The 14244-nt window shown below is 52.3% G+C and overlaps 1 protein-coding gene across 1 annotated transcript in view; it reads right to left on the bottom strand.

The window, feature by feature from the left end:
- The window catches only part of hpn (hepsin), a 55042-nt gene that overhangs the window by 32064 nt on the left and 8734 nt on the right, over positions 1-14244 (bottom strand). Inside the window, exons 2-6 of the mRNA XM_041181155.1 lie at positions 10989-11111; positions 10092-10130; positions 4848-4974; positions 2724-2846; positions 289-329 (exon numbers count right to left, since the gene is read on the bottom strand). Coding sequence (XP_041037089.1) covers positions 289-329; positions 2724-2846; positions 4848-4974; positions 10092-10130; positions 10989-11111 — 453 coding nt within the window. The remainder of the gene's footprint in view (positions 1-288; positions 330-2723; positions 2847-4847; positions 4975-10091; positions 10131-10988; positions 11112-14244) is intronic.

Raw genomic sequence — 14244 nt, forward strand, 5'->3', positions numbered from 1 at the left:
ATGGGGAGAGAGAGAGAGAGAGGACGGGGAGAGAGAGAGAGGACGGAGAGGGAGAGAGAGAGTGAGAGAGGAGAGGGAGAGAGAGAAGAGGACATGGATGGAGAGAGAGGGGGAAATGAGAAAAGATCCATTAGGTCATCACCAGTTTCGGATTCAGCGCCCCTGGAATGTGCAGCCCAGTGAGAAATATTATTACATTTATATAAAGACACGCTCCAAAATCTGATCATCTCAATCTGGAAACCTGTGACAGGACAAGTGTGGAAATGGAAAACACAAACCACTTACCCTGACATTGCACAGAGAGGACCAGGCGAGATTTACATTCACTGCGGATTAAACAGAGAGAGTCAGTCAGTGACATTCAAACTCAGAGCTAACCTTCCTTTCACAAACCAATCCATATTGGAGCGCACAGGGACTGCAAACGATTAGCTTGGACTACTGGACTAGCGCATGGACAGGAGCCGTTCAACACATTCCCCGTGTCATTCAGTTCCTGTTTAAAACCGGCTTACACACTGACGCAAAACCAGTAACTGCTGGTAAAACTCAGCAGGTCCGACAGCCTCTGTGCAGAGAACGACAGAGTTAAACGTTTCGAGTCCGTATGACTCATCTTCAGAGCTATAGAGAAGTAAAATGTGATGGAATTTATACTGTTTAAGGGGGGTGGAGCGGGTGAAGCTGGATAGAGGGCCAGCGATAGGTGGGGGCAAAGGAGAGATTGGCAAAGATGTCACGAACAAAAGGACAAAGGGGGTGTTAACGATAGTGATACTGACTAAAGGAGGTGCTGATGGTGGTACTAAGGTCAGAAAGCAGAATGTGATAATAGCAGGACAAGGGTAAGCACTCTGTGAAAGATCAACATGAACAAGTGACAGACAGCCCTTGTGGGGGGTGGGTTGGGGGGAGGGGGACGGTGGTGGGAAACAAAGATTGACAGTAGGATAAAAGGCGGGGATAAAACAATGGAGATGAGGGGCTGTTCCTCCAGTTTGCGTTGGGCTTCACCGGAACACTGCAGCAGGCTGATGTAGACCTCTCCCCTCCACATTGGAGAGACCAAACGCAGACTGGGAGACCCTTCAGTCTGTCCGCAAGCACGACCCAGACCTCCCTGTCACTTGCGGTCCCAACACTCCACCCTGCTCTCTTGCCCACATCTCCATCCTTGGCCTGCTGCATTGTTCCAGTGAAGCTCAACACAAACTGGAGGAACAGCACCTCATCTTCCGACCAGGCACTTTACAGCCTTCCGGACTGAATATTGAATTCAACAATTTCAGATCATGAACTCTCTCCTCCATCCCCACAGCTTTTTTTATCCCGTATTTTCAATATTCATTTTCATTTTTAATCCTCTCATTTTTCATTTTTATTCATTGTTTTATCCCCACCTTTTATCCTATTTTCAATCTTTTATTTCCCACCCCCACACACAAGGGCTGTCTGTCACTTGTTCATGTTGATCTTTCACAGAGTGCTTACCCTTGTCCTGCTATTATCACATTCTGCTTTCTGACCTTAGTACCACCATCAGCACCTCCTTTAGTCAGTATCACTATCGTTAACACCCCCTTTGTCCTTTTGTTCGTGACATCTTTGCCAATCTCTCCTTCGCCCCCACCTATCGCTGGCCCTCTATCCAGCTTCACCCGCTCCATCCCCCCTTAAACAGTATAAATTCCATCACATTTTACTTCTCTATAGCTCTGAAGATGAGTCATACGGTCTCGAAACGTTAACTCAGTTTTTCACCCCACAGATGCTGTCAGACGGGCTGGGGTTTTCCAGCATGTTCTGTTCTTGTTTCAGATTTACCACATCGGCAGTATTTTGCTTTTATACAGTGACAGACCTGTCCCGACCAGTACTGTACCCCAGTGTTATACAGTGACAGACCCGTCCCCACCAGTACCGTACCCCAGTGTTATACAGTGACAGACCCGTCCCCACCAGTACTGTACCCCAGTGTTATACAGTGACAGACCCGTCCCCACCAGTACTGTACTCCAGTGTTATACAGTGACAGACACTACCCCACCAGTACTGAACCCCAGTGTTACACAGTGACAGACCCGTCCCCACCAGTACTGTACCCCAGTGTTATACAGTGACAGACCTGTCCCCACCAGTACTGTACCCCAGTGTTATACAGTGACAGATCTGTCCCCACCAGTACTGTACCCCAGTGTTACACACTGACAGATCTGTCCCCACCAGTACTGTACCCCAGTGTTATACAGTGACAGACCCGTCCCCACCAGTACTGTACCCCAGTGTAATACAGTGACAGACCTGTCCCCACCAGTACTGTACCCCAGTGTTATACAGTGACAGACCCATCCCCACCAGTACTGTACCCCAGTGTTATACTGTGACAGACCTGTCCCCACCAGTACTGTACCCCAGTGTTATACAGTGACAGACCTGTCCCCACCAGTACTGTACCCCAGTGTTATACAGTGACAGACCCGTCCCCACCAGTACTATACCCCAGTGTAATACAGTGACAGACCTGTCCCCACCAGTACTGTACCCCAGTGTTATATAGTGACAGACCTGTCCCCACCAGTACTGTACCCCAGTGTTATACAGTGACAGACCCGTCCCCACCAGTATTGTACCCCAGTGTAATACAGTGACAGACCTGTCCCCACCAGTACTGTACCCCAGTGTTATACAGAGATAGTCCTGTGCAATTCTGTATTGCTTACCAAGGGAAGAGTAGATCCTGAATTATCTTAGCAGACGGGAGCAATAACTCGTTCACACAGTAAAACTGAACAGATCCATTTAACCCAGTGGCTTCCATGTGACTCTCCAATGAAGTGATCATCCTGTCAATGTAACAAAGTCTAATCAGACAGGTTACCTGCTCATCACTATCCACTTTTATTCATTCATGGGATGAGAGCTTCGCTGGCTGGGCCCAGCATTTATTGCCCATCCCTAATTGCCCCTTGAGAAGGTGGTGGTGAGCTGCCTTCTTGAGCCGCTGCAGTCCATGTGGTGTAGGTACACCCACAGTGCTGTTAGGGAGGGAGTTCCAGGATTTTGACCCAGCGACAGTGAAGGAACGGCCGATATATTTCCGAGTCAGGATGGTGAGTGACTTGGGACGGCAACTTCCAGGTGGGGGTGTTCCCCATGTGTCTGCTGCCCTTGTCCTTCTAGATGGTAGAGGTCGTGGGTTTGGAAGGTGCTGTCGAAGGAGCCTTGGTGAGTTGCTGCAATGCATCTTGTAGATGGTACACACACTGCTGCTACTGTGCGTCGGTGGTGGAGGGAGTGAATGTTTGTGGATGGGGTGCCAATCAAGCGGGGCTGCTTTGTCCTGGATGTTGTTGAGCATCTTGAGTGTTGTGGGAGCTGCACTCATTCAGGAAAGTGGGGAATATTCCATCACACTCCTGACTTGTGCCTTGTAGATGGTGGATAGGCTTTGGGGAGTCAGGATTCCCAGCCTCTGACCTGCTCTTGTAGCCACAGTATTTATATGGCTAGTCCCAGTTCAGTCTCTCGTCAATGGTAAACCCCAGGTCTCCCACCTTGATCTCTGTCCAGTGGCCTCTGGAGAGAAAAAGCACCTTTAAGCTGCAACACATCAAGATGGTCACAGGGGAGATTAACAACATTTGGCCCCAAGCCACATAAGGAGATATTCGGGATAGACAACCAAAAGCTTAATCAAAGAGATCCTTTTTTAAGGAGCATCTAAGAGGAGGAGAGAGAGAGAGAGAGACAGAGACAATCAAGCAGAGGCAGAGGCAGAGACAGAGGGAGAGCATGTAGAGGTTTCGGGGCAGGGGGGATACCAGAGCTTAGGGCCCAGACAGCAGAGAGCAAGGCTGCTGATAGTGGAGAGATGGGAATCGGTGGAGCACAGAGACTTGGAGGGTTGTAGGGGCCGGAGGAGGTTACAGAGATAGGGTAGGGGCTGGAGGAAGTTACAGAGATAGGGAGGGTTGTAGGGGCTGGAGGAGGTTACAGAGATAGGGAGGGTTGTAGGGGCTGGAGGAGGTTACAGAGATAGAGAGCGTTGTAGGGGCTGAAGGAGGTTAGAGATAGGGAGGGTTATAGGAGCTGGAGGAGGTTACAGAGATAGGGAGGGTTGTAGGGGCTGGAGGATGTTACAGAGATAGAGAGGGTTGCAGGGGCTGGAGGAGGTTAAAGACATAGAGAGGGGTGTAGGTGCTGGAGGAGGTTACAGAGATAGGGAGGGTTGTAGGGGCTGGAGGAGGTTACAGAGATAGGGAGGGTTGTAGGGGCTGGAGGAGGTTACAGAGATAGGGAGGGGTGTAGGGGCTGGAGGAGGTTACAGAGTTAGGGAGGGTTGTAGGAGCTGGAGGAGGTTACAGAGATAGGGAGGGTTGTAGGAGCTGGAGGCGGTTACAGAGATAGGGAGGGTTGTAAGAGCTGGAGGAGGTTACAGAGTTAGGGAGGGTTGTAGGGGCTGGGGGAGGTTACAGAGATAGGGAGGGTTGTAGGGGTCTGGAGGAGGTTACAGAGATAGGGAGGGTTGTAGGAGCTGGAGGAGGTTACAGAGATAGGGAGGGTTGTAGGAGCTGGAGGAGGTTACAGAGATAGGGAGGGTTGTGGGGGCTGGAGGAGGTTACAGAGATAGGGAGGGTTGTAGGAGCTGGAGGAGGTTACAGAGATAGGGAGGGTTGTAGGAGCTGGAGGAGGTTACAGAGATAGGGAGGGTTGTGGGGGCTGGAGGAGGTTACAGAGATAGGGAGGGTTTAACAGAGACTCTAAGTGAGTGAGTGACAGGAACGAGGGGTGAATGGGACTTTGGGCACAGAGCAGCTGATGAGGACCCATCAAGAGGAACTCACCTGACGAAGCCCATCTGTTGACAGCTAAGATGTGCCACTTGTTCATTATTCATTGAGGAACACACGAGTCTCCAGACGTCCGTCTCAGAGTCATAGACAGACAGGCGTGAATCAGTGTTTACCTGGACTTCAGAAGAACAACAATATTTCATTAGACTACTGACCTGAATACAGTCACTCCCCATATCTGTGCAGTGTACAGGTTAAACATCTGGAGTTTGGTCATTTTACAGCACAGAAACAGGCCATTCGGCCCATCTGCTCTGTGCTGGTGTTTCTGCTCCACACCAGCCTCCTCCCACCCCCCCCCTCTCCATCTCACCCCATCCCCATATCCTTCGATTCCTCTCTCTCCCTCACGTGTTTATCCAGCTTCCCCCTTAAACACATCGACACTATTCACCTCGACCACTCCCTGTGGGAGCGAGTCCCACATTCTCCCCCACTCTCTGGGTAAAGAGGTTTCTCCTGAATCCCCCCATTGGGTTTATCAGTGACGATCTTATATCGATGGTCCCTTAGTTCTGGTCTCACTCCGACAAGTGGAACCATCTTCTCTACATCTACCCTATCGCAACCCTTTCATCGTTTTAAAGACCTCGATCAGGTCACCCTCTCAGCCTTCTCTTTTCTAGAGAAAGGAGATCCCCAGCCTGTTCAGTCTGTCCTGATAGCAGAATTGAGAGGTTATCACTATCATAAAAGCAAAATGCTGCAGCTGCTGGAAATCTGAAATAAAGATAGAAGATGCTGGGTAAACTCAGTAGGTCTGGCAGCATCCATGGAGAGAGTTAATGTTTCGAGTCCATAGGACTCTACTTCAGAGCTAAAGAAAAGTAGAAATATGAGGGATTTTATACTGTTTAAAGGGGGGTGGAGTAAGATAGAAGGTCAGAGATAGGAGGATGTCAGGAGAGACTGACAAAGATGTCATGGACGCAAGACAAAGGGAGTGTTAAAGACTAAAGAAGGTGCTGATAGTGGCATGAAGGTAAGATAGCAGAATGTTCATAGCAGAATAAGGGTTAGCAGTCTGTGAAAGCACAACATAAAAACTAAGTGATAGATGGCCCTGTGGGGGAGGACGGGGGCGGGGGGGAGGTTGGAGAAAAGGAATAGATAGATGAGATTAGGCAAGGTAGATAAATTAATAATGTAATTAAAAAATTGGATTAAAAAAGCGGGTCAAGAGGGAGGAGAGAGTTCATGATCTGAAATTGTCGAACTCAATATTCAGTCCGGAAGGCTGTAAAGTGCCTGGTCGGAAGATGAGGTGCTGTTCCTCCAGTTTGTGTTGAGCTTCACTGGAACAATGCAGCAGGCCAAGGACGGACATGTGGGCTTGAGAGCAGGGTGGAGTGTTAAAATGGCAAGCGACAGGGAGGTCTGGGTCATGCTTGCTGACAGATCGAAGGTGTTCTGCAAAGCGGTCACCCAGTCTGTGTTTGGTCTCTCCAACGTAGAGGAAACCACATTGGGAGCAGCGAATGCAGTAGACTAAATTGAGGGAAGTGCAAGTGAAATGCTGCTTCACTTGAAAGGAGTGTTTGGGCCCTTGGACAATGAGGAGGGGGGAAGTAAAGGGGCAGGGGTTGCACCTTCTGCGGTTGCATTGGAGGGTGCCATGGGAGGGGGTTGAGGTGTAGGGGGTGATGGAGGAATGGACCAGGGTGTCCTGGAGGGAACGATCCCTACGGAATGCCGACAGTGGTGGTGAAGGGAAGATGTGTTTGGTGGTGGCATCATGCTGGAGGTGGTGGAAATGGCGGAGGATGATCCTTTGAATGTGGAGGCTGGTGGGGTGATAAGTGAGGACAAGGGGGACCCTATCATGTTTCTGGGAGGGAGGAGAAGGCGTGAGGGCGGATGCGCGGGAGATGGGCCAGACACGGTTGAGGCCCTGTCAACAACTGTGGGTGGAAAACCTCGGTTAAGGAAGAAGGAGGACATGTCAGAGGAACTGTTTTGGAAAGTGGCATCATCAGAACAGATGCGACGGAGGCGAAGGAACTGAGAGAATGGGATGAAGTCCTTACAGGAAGCGGGGTGTGAGGAGCTGTAGTCGAGATAGCTGTGGGAGTCGGTGGGTTTGTAATGGATATTGGTGGACAGTCTATCACCAGAAATGGAGACAGAGAGGTCAAGGAAGGGAAGGGAAGTGTCAGAGATGGACCACGTGATGGTGAGAGAGAGGCAGAAATTGGAATCAAAAATAAAAATTGATAAATTTTTCCAGGTCCTGACGAGATCATAAAGCGACACCGAAGTAATCATCGATGTACCGGAGAAAGAGTTGTGGAAGGGGGCCGGAGTAGGACTGGAACAAGGAATGTTCCACATACCCCATAAAGAGGCAGGCATAGCTGGGGCCCATGCGGGTACCCATAGCCACACCTAAACAATTTCTCTTTAAACTTATCTCACTTTCTCCAAATTTGTTCAGTGAGAGAACAAGTTCAGCCAGACGGAGAAGAGTAGTGGTGGATGGGGATTGTTTGGGCCTCTGTTTGAGGAAGAAGCTAAGGGCCCTCAGACCATCCTGGTGGGGGATGGAGGTGTAGAGGGATTGGACGTCCATGGTGAAGAGGAAGCGGATGGGGCCAGGGAACTGGAAATTGTTGATATAACGTAGGGCATCAGTTGAATCGTGAATGTAGGTGGGAAGAGACGGGACAAGGGGAGAGAGAATGGAGTCAAGATAGCAAGAAATGAGTTCCATGGGGTAAGAACAGGCTGACACGATCGGTCTACCGGGGCAGTCCTGTTTGTGGATTTTGGGTAGGAGGTAGAAGCGGGCCGTCCAAGGTTGGGAGACTATCAGGTTGGAAGCTGTGGAAGGAAGATCTCCAGAGAAGATGATGTCAGTGACAGTCCTGGAAACAATGGCTTGATGTTCAGTGGTGGGGTCATGGTCCAGGGAGAGGTAGGAGGAAGTGTCTGCAAGTTGACGCTCAGCCTCTGCAAGGTAGAGGTCAGTGAGCCAGACAACAACAGCACCACCCTTGTCAGCGGGTTTGAAAACAATGTTGGGGTTGGACCTGAGAGAACGGAGTGCAGCAAGTTCAGAGGGAGAGAGACAGGTTAGAGTGGGTGAGAGGAGCAGAGAAATTAAGACAGCCAATGTCACACCGACAGTTCTCAATTAAAAGATCAAGAGAAGGTAAGAGGCCAGAAGGAAGAGTCCGCATTGCAGAATCACAGTGCAAGAAGAGGCCCTTCGGCCCATCAAGTCTGCACCAACAAGTGAGAAACACCTGACCTACCTACCTAATCCCATTTACCAGCACTTGGCCCATAGCCTTGAATGTTATGAGGTGCCAAGTGCTCATCCAGGTACTTTTTAAAGGATGTGAGGCAACCCGCCTCCACCACCCTCCCAGGCAGTGCATTCCAGACCCTCACCACCCTCTGGGTAAAAAAGTTTTCCCTCACATCCCCCCTAAACCTCCTACCCCTCACCTTGAACTTATGTCCCCTCGTGACTGACCCTTCAACTAAGGGGAACAGCTGCTCCCTATCCACCCTGTCCATGCCCCTCATAATCTTGTACACCTCGATCAGGTCGCCCCTCAGTCTTCTCTGCTCCAACCAAAACAACCCAAGTCTGTTCAACCTCTCTTCATAACTTAAATGTTTCATCCCAGGCAACATCCTGGTGAATCTCCTCTGCACCCCCTCCAGTGCAATCACATCCTTCCTATAATGTGGCAACCAGAACTGCACACAGTACTCCAGCTGTGGCCTCACCAAGGTTCTATACAACTCCAACATGACCTCCCTACTTTTGTAATCTATGCCTTGATTGATAAAGGCAAGTGTCCCATATGCCTTTTTCACCACCCCACTAACATGCCCCTCCACCTTCAGAGATCTATGGACACACACGCCAAGGCCCCTTTGTTCCTCAGAACTTCCTGGTCTCATGCCATTCATTGAATACTTCCTTGTCAAATTACTCCTTCCAAAGTGTATCACCTCACACTTTTCAGGGTTAAATTCCATCTGCCACTTATCTGCCCGTTTGACCATCCCGTCTATATCTTCCTGTAGCCCAAGACACTCAACCTCACTGTTAACCACCCGGCCAGTGTAGAGGGAGAATATGATAAAGTCAAGGTTGCACTGAGGGAGGTCACCCTACTCCATCTATTTCTGCACCTTCCCCAGTACCTATATCTCCCAGTTGTTATACAGAGACTAGAACAGTGCACAGTGCTCCCAGTGTGGTCTAACCAAGGGATATGGAGACTGGAACTGTGCACAGTGCTCCCAGTGTGGTCTAACCAAGGGATATGGAGACCGGAACTGTGCACAGTGCTCCCAGTGTGGTCTAACCAAGGGATATGGACCGGAACTGTGCACAGTGCTCCCAGTGTGGTCTAACCAAGGGATATGGAGACTGGAACTGTGCACAGTGCTCCCAGTGTGGTCTAACCAAGGGATATGGAGACCGGAACTGTGCACAGTGCTCCCAGTGTGGTCTAACCAAGGGATATGGAGACCGGAACTGTGCACAGTGCTCCCAGTGTGGTCTAACCAAGGGATATGGACCGGAACTGGGCACAGTGCACCCAGTGTGGTCTAACCAAGGGATATAGACCGGAACTGGGCACAGTGCTCCCAGTGTGGTCTAACCCAGGGATACAGACACCGGAACTGTGCACAGTGCTCCCAGTGTGGTCTAACCAAGGGATACGGAGACTGGAACTGTGCACAGTGCTCCCAGTGTGGTCTAACCAAGGGATATGGAGACTGGAACTGTGCACAGTGCTCCCAGTGTGGTCTAACCAAGGGATATGGAGACTGGAACTGTGCACAGTGCTCCCAGTGTGGTCTAACCAAGGGATATGGAGACTGGAACTGTGCACAGTGCTCCCAGTGTGGTCTAACCAAGGGATATGGAGACTGGAACTGTGCACAGTGCTCCCAGTGTGGTCTAACCAAGGGATATGGAGACTGGAACTGTGCACAGTGCTCCCAGTGTGGTCTAACCAAGGGATATGGAGACTGGAACTGTGCACAGTGCTCCCAGTGTGGTCTAACCAAGGGATATGGAGACTGGAACTGTGCACAGTGCTCCCAGTGTGGTCTAACCAAGGGATACGGAGACTGGAACTGTGCACAGTGCTCCCAGTGTGGTCTAACCAAGGGATATGGAGACTGGAACTGTGCACAGTGCTCCCAGTGTGGTCTAACCAAGGTTCAATAGTTAGGCAATTTATCTCATCTCCTGATGGGACTTACCATTGTACAGATCTGTCTCCGCCTTTTTGATATAAGTCACTGAAAGACAGAAACACGTGGAGATTGTGATTATTCCAATGCACTCCTATCTGCCCTCCCCCCTCCCACCCTTAATAAACTTCAGCTCATCCAAAACTCTGCTGCCCCTGTCCTATCTCACACCGAGCCCCATCGTCCCTGTCGTTCACTCACCTACACTGGCTCCCAGTCTGCAACGCCTCAATTTTAACATTCTCATCCTTGTTCACAAATCTTTCCTCACTCCCCACCCCCTGCCCCATCTAGCTCCATAACCCCCTCCAGCCTCTACAACCCTCCGTATCGCTGTAACCCCCTCCAGCCTCTACACCCCTCCCTATCTCTGTAACCCCCTCCAGCCCCTACACCCCTCCCTATCTCTGTAACCCCCTCCAGCCCCTACAACACTCCCTATCTCTGTAACCTCCTCCAGCCCCTACAAGTCCGAGATTTCTGCGCTCCTCCAATTCCGGCCTCTTGACCATCCCCCGACTCCCATCGCTTCACCATTGGCGGCCGTGCCTTCAGCTGCCTTGTTGGGGAGTTGTGGGGGGTGGGGGGGGGCCTGAGCTCTGGAGCTCCCACCCCAAACCTCTCTGCCTCGCTCCCTCTTTCCACCAACCCCTCCTCCTCCTCCTCCTCCTCCCGCCCAGCACACCCTCTTCCCCCCCCCTCCTTTGAGACGTTCCTCAAAACCCAACCTCTTCGACCAAACTCTGGGGCTGCCTATCGCCAATAACACATCCCCTCCTGTAGCTCACTGCGGGGTTCGGTTCAGCACCCACTCCGGGGAAGCGGGTTAAAAAAAAGGTGCTATCGAAATGCGCATCCGCTTCCCCATCCACCCACCCCACACGGGGACCCAGAACCAACACTCACCGACAGCCCAGACAGTCACAGCGGCAGCCACGAGGAGAAAGACAATTGCTACGGTAACTGCAGCAAGTCTCCTGACAGGCGAAAAGGCCCCTGAGCCTTTGTTGGGTCTAGTTTTGAGACCAGCTGAGGAAGCAAACAGGTTAAGCATTAACTCCGGCACAAGTGATGAAACCTGAGAGGCCAGAGCCACATGACAAGGTTCCACTCGACCGCTTGGTAAACCACGCCAAAAACAGACAGCCAGTGGCCGGGTGTCGAAAGAGGGCCAGTGGCCAGGGGGCGCCAGAGGGCCAGTGGCCCGGGGGCGGGGGGGGGGGGGGGGTTGGGGTGGGGATGGGGTGGGGGGTGGTGGGGGTGGTGTGGTGGGGGGGAGAATGCGGCAGAGGGACATCACGCCACCAGAGGGCCAGTGGTCACCAGAGAGCCAGTGGATGCCGCCAGAGGGCCAGTGGCCACACTGTTGCGATGGGCCCCACGAACGAGGCCCCCCCCCCCCCCCACCCCCCCCGCCACCGTCTGCCCTCTCGGGTGGGGTGGGGGTTGGGCGGGGGGAGTGGGGGGGGTGGGGGTGTGGGGAGGGGGGACAGGGGAGTTCTCCCCCGTGTCCCTGGGGCCAACATTTATCCCTCGACCAACGTCACTTAAAAAGACAAAGACGATCGGGGTCATTATCACCTCGCTGTCTGTGGGATCTTGCTGTGCCTGCCCCATTTCCTACGCGGCTTCCAAAAAAAAAAAAAGCGAATGGAAGGTCCTTCGTTGGGCTGCGAAAGGGCTCGGGACGTCCTGAGGTGGTGAAAGGTGCCGGGGACAGTTTTCCCCAATGTGTCCGGGATGATAAGGGAGGGGGAGTGGGTGAGTCTCTCTCGCTGGAATCTGTCAGGATTAATTTGCCTCTTTCTCCCTGTCTCTCTCTCTCTCTCTGTCTCTCTCTCTCTGTCTCTCTCTCTCTGTCTCTCTCTGCCTCTCTCTCTCTCTGCCTCTCTCTCTCTCTGCCTCTCTCTCTCTCTGCCTCTCTCTCTCTCTGCCTCTCTCTCTCTCTGCCTCTCTCTCTCTCTGCCTCTCTCTCTCTCTGCCTCTCTCTCTCTCTGCCTCTCTCTCTCTCTGCCTCTCTCTCTCTCTGCCTCTCTCTCTCTCTGCCTCTCTCTCTCTCTGCCTCTCTCTCTCTCTGCCTCTCTCTCTCTCTGCCTCTCTCTCTCTCTGCCTCTCTCTCTCTCTGCCTCTCTCTCTCTCTGCCTCTCTCTCTCTCTGCCTCTCTCTCTCTCTGCCTCTCTCTCTCTCTGCCTCTCTCTCTCTCTGCCTCTCTCTCTCTCTGCCTCTCTCTCTCTCTGCCTCTCTCTCTCTCTGCCTCTCTCTCTCTCTGCCTCTCTCTCTCTGCCTCTCTCTCTGTCTCTCTCTCTCTCTCTCTGCCTCTCTCTCTCTCTGCCTCTCTCTCTCTCTGCCTCTCTCTCTCTCTGCCTCTCTCTCTCTCTGCCTCTCTCTCTCTCTGCCTCTCTCTCTCTCTGCCTCTCTCTCTCTCTGCCTCTCTCTCTCTCTGCCTCTCTCTCTCTGCCTCTCTCTCTCTGCCTCTCTCTCTCTGCCTCTCTCTCTCTGCCTCTCTCTCTCTGTCTCTCTCTCTCTGTCTCTCTCTCTCTCTCTCTCTGCCTCTCTCTCTCTGCCTCTCTCTCTCTGCCTCTCTCTCTCTGCCTCTCTCTCTCTCTGCCTCTCTCTCTCTCTGCCTCTCTCTCTCTCTGCCTCTCTCTCTCTCTGCCTCTCTCTCTCTGCCTCTCTCTCTCTGCCTCTCTCTCTCTGCCTCTCTCTCTCTGTGTCTCTCTCTCTTTTTCTCCCTTTATCTCTGTCTCTCTGTCTTTCACTCTCTATCTGTCTCACTCTCTATCTCTCTCTCTCTGCCTCTCTCTCTCTGCCTCTCTCTCTCTGCCTCTCTCTCTCTGCCTCTCTCTCTCTGCCTCTCTCTCTCTGCCTCTCTCTCTCTGCCTCTCTCTCTCTGTGTCTCTCTCTCTTTTTCTCCCTTTATCTCTGTCTCTCTGTCTTTCACTCTCTATCTGTCTCTCTCTCTGTCTCTCTCTCTCTGTCTCTCTCTCTCTGTCTCTCTCTGTCTCTCTCTCTCTGCCTCTCTCTCTCTGCCTCTCTCTCTCTGCCTCTCTCTCTCTGCCTCTCTCTCTCTGCCTCTCTCTCTCTGCCTCTCTCTCTCTGCCTCTCTCTCTCTGCCTCTCTCTCTCTGCCTCTCTCTCTCTGCCTCTCTCTCTCTGCCTCTCTCTCTCTGCCTCTCTCTCTCTGCCTCTCTCTCTGCCTCTCTCTCTGCCTCTCTCTCTGTCTCTGTCTCTGTCTCTGTCTCGTATCCGGGAAATGAGGACTCTCGGTTTGCCGAGGCTGTGTTTTTACGATAACTTGTTCGGTCACATCCCGGCCTAAGAAGGGCCAGGTTCGGAGGGCGGCCTCTTGACTGGGGCCTACTCCCCAGTAGTCTCCAGAGCTGCAGAACCACCTGACAGGACTACGCATGGGCTGAGAGGATTGGCCTCAGAGCGTAGGAACCACGAGCATGTGGACCTGCAACAAAGCCAACCAAAGATGCGACCTACCCCCCGAAATCCAAAACCCTTCGGAAAACCCTGCACCCACCGCCCCCCCCCGCCCCCTCCCTGCACTCTCACAAACTCTACAATCAGTCCTCAACTCACCCCTATTTCCCCCTCCCCTCCCACCCCCAACATGATGACGATTCCTCCTCCGGGAAACCTCACCCCCTTTCACCACACTCGCCCCTGTCCCCCAGACGACCCCCAACGCCCCCACCCCACCCCCCCCACCACCACACACGTGCAGCCCCCCCTTTCTCTTAAACCCCCCACACAAGGCCCTCGAATCCTCCTCGACCCCACTTGCCCTTTCCAAAAGCCTGCCTCTTCCAGCCAATGAGGCGTGGCTTCCCCCAGTCCATAAGACCATAAGACATAGGAGCAGGAATTAGGCCATTCGGCCCATCGAGTCTGCTCCGCCATTCAATCAGGGCTGATAGGTTTCTCAACCCCATTCTCCCACCTTCTCCCCGTAACCTTTGACCCCCCCTTACCAATCCAGAACCTATCTATCTCGCTCTTAAACACACTCAATGACTCGGCCTCCACAACCTTCTGTGGCAATGAATTCCATCGATTCACCACTCTCTGGCTAAAGAAGTTTCTCCTCATCTCTGTTCTAAAAGGTCTTCCCTTTACTCTGAGGCTGTGCCCTCGGGTCCTAGTCTCTCCTACTA

Source organism: Carcharodon carcharias (assembly GCF_017639515.1).
Source record: "Carcharodon carcharias isolate sCarCar2 chromosome 29 unlocalized genomic scaffold, sCarCar2.pri SUPER_29_unloc_2, whole genome shotgun sequence".
Lineage (NCBI taxonomy): Eukaryota > Metazoa > Chordata > Chondrichthyes > Lamniformes > Lamnidae > Carcharodon > Carcharodon carcharias.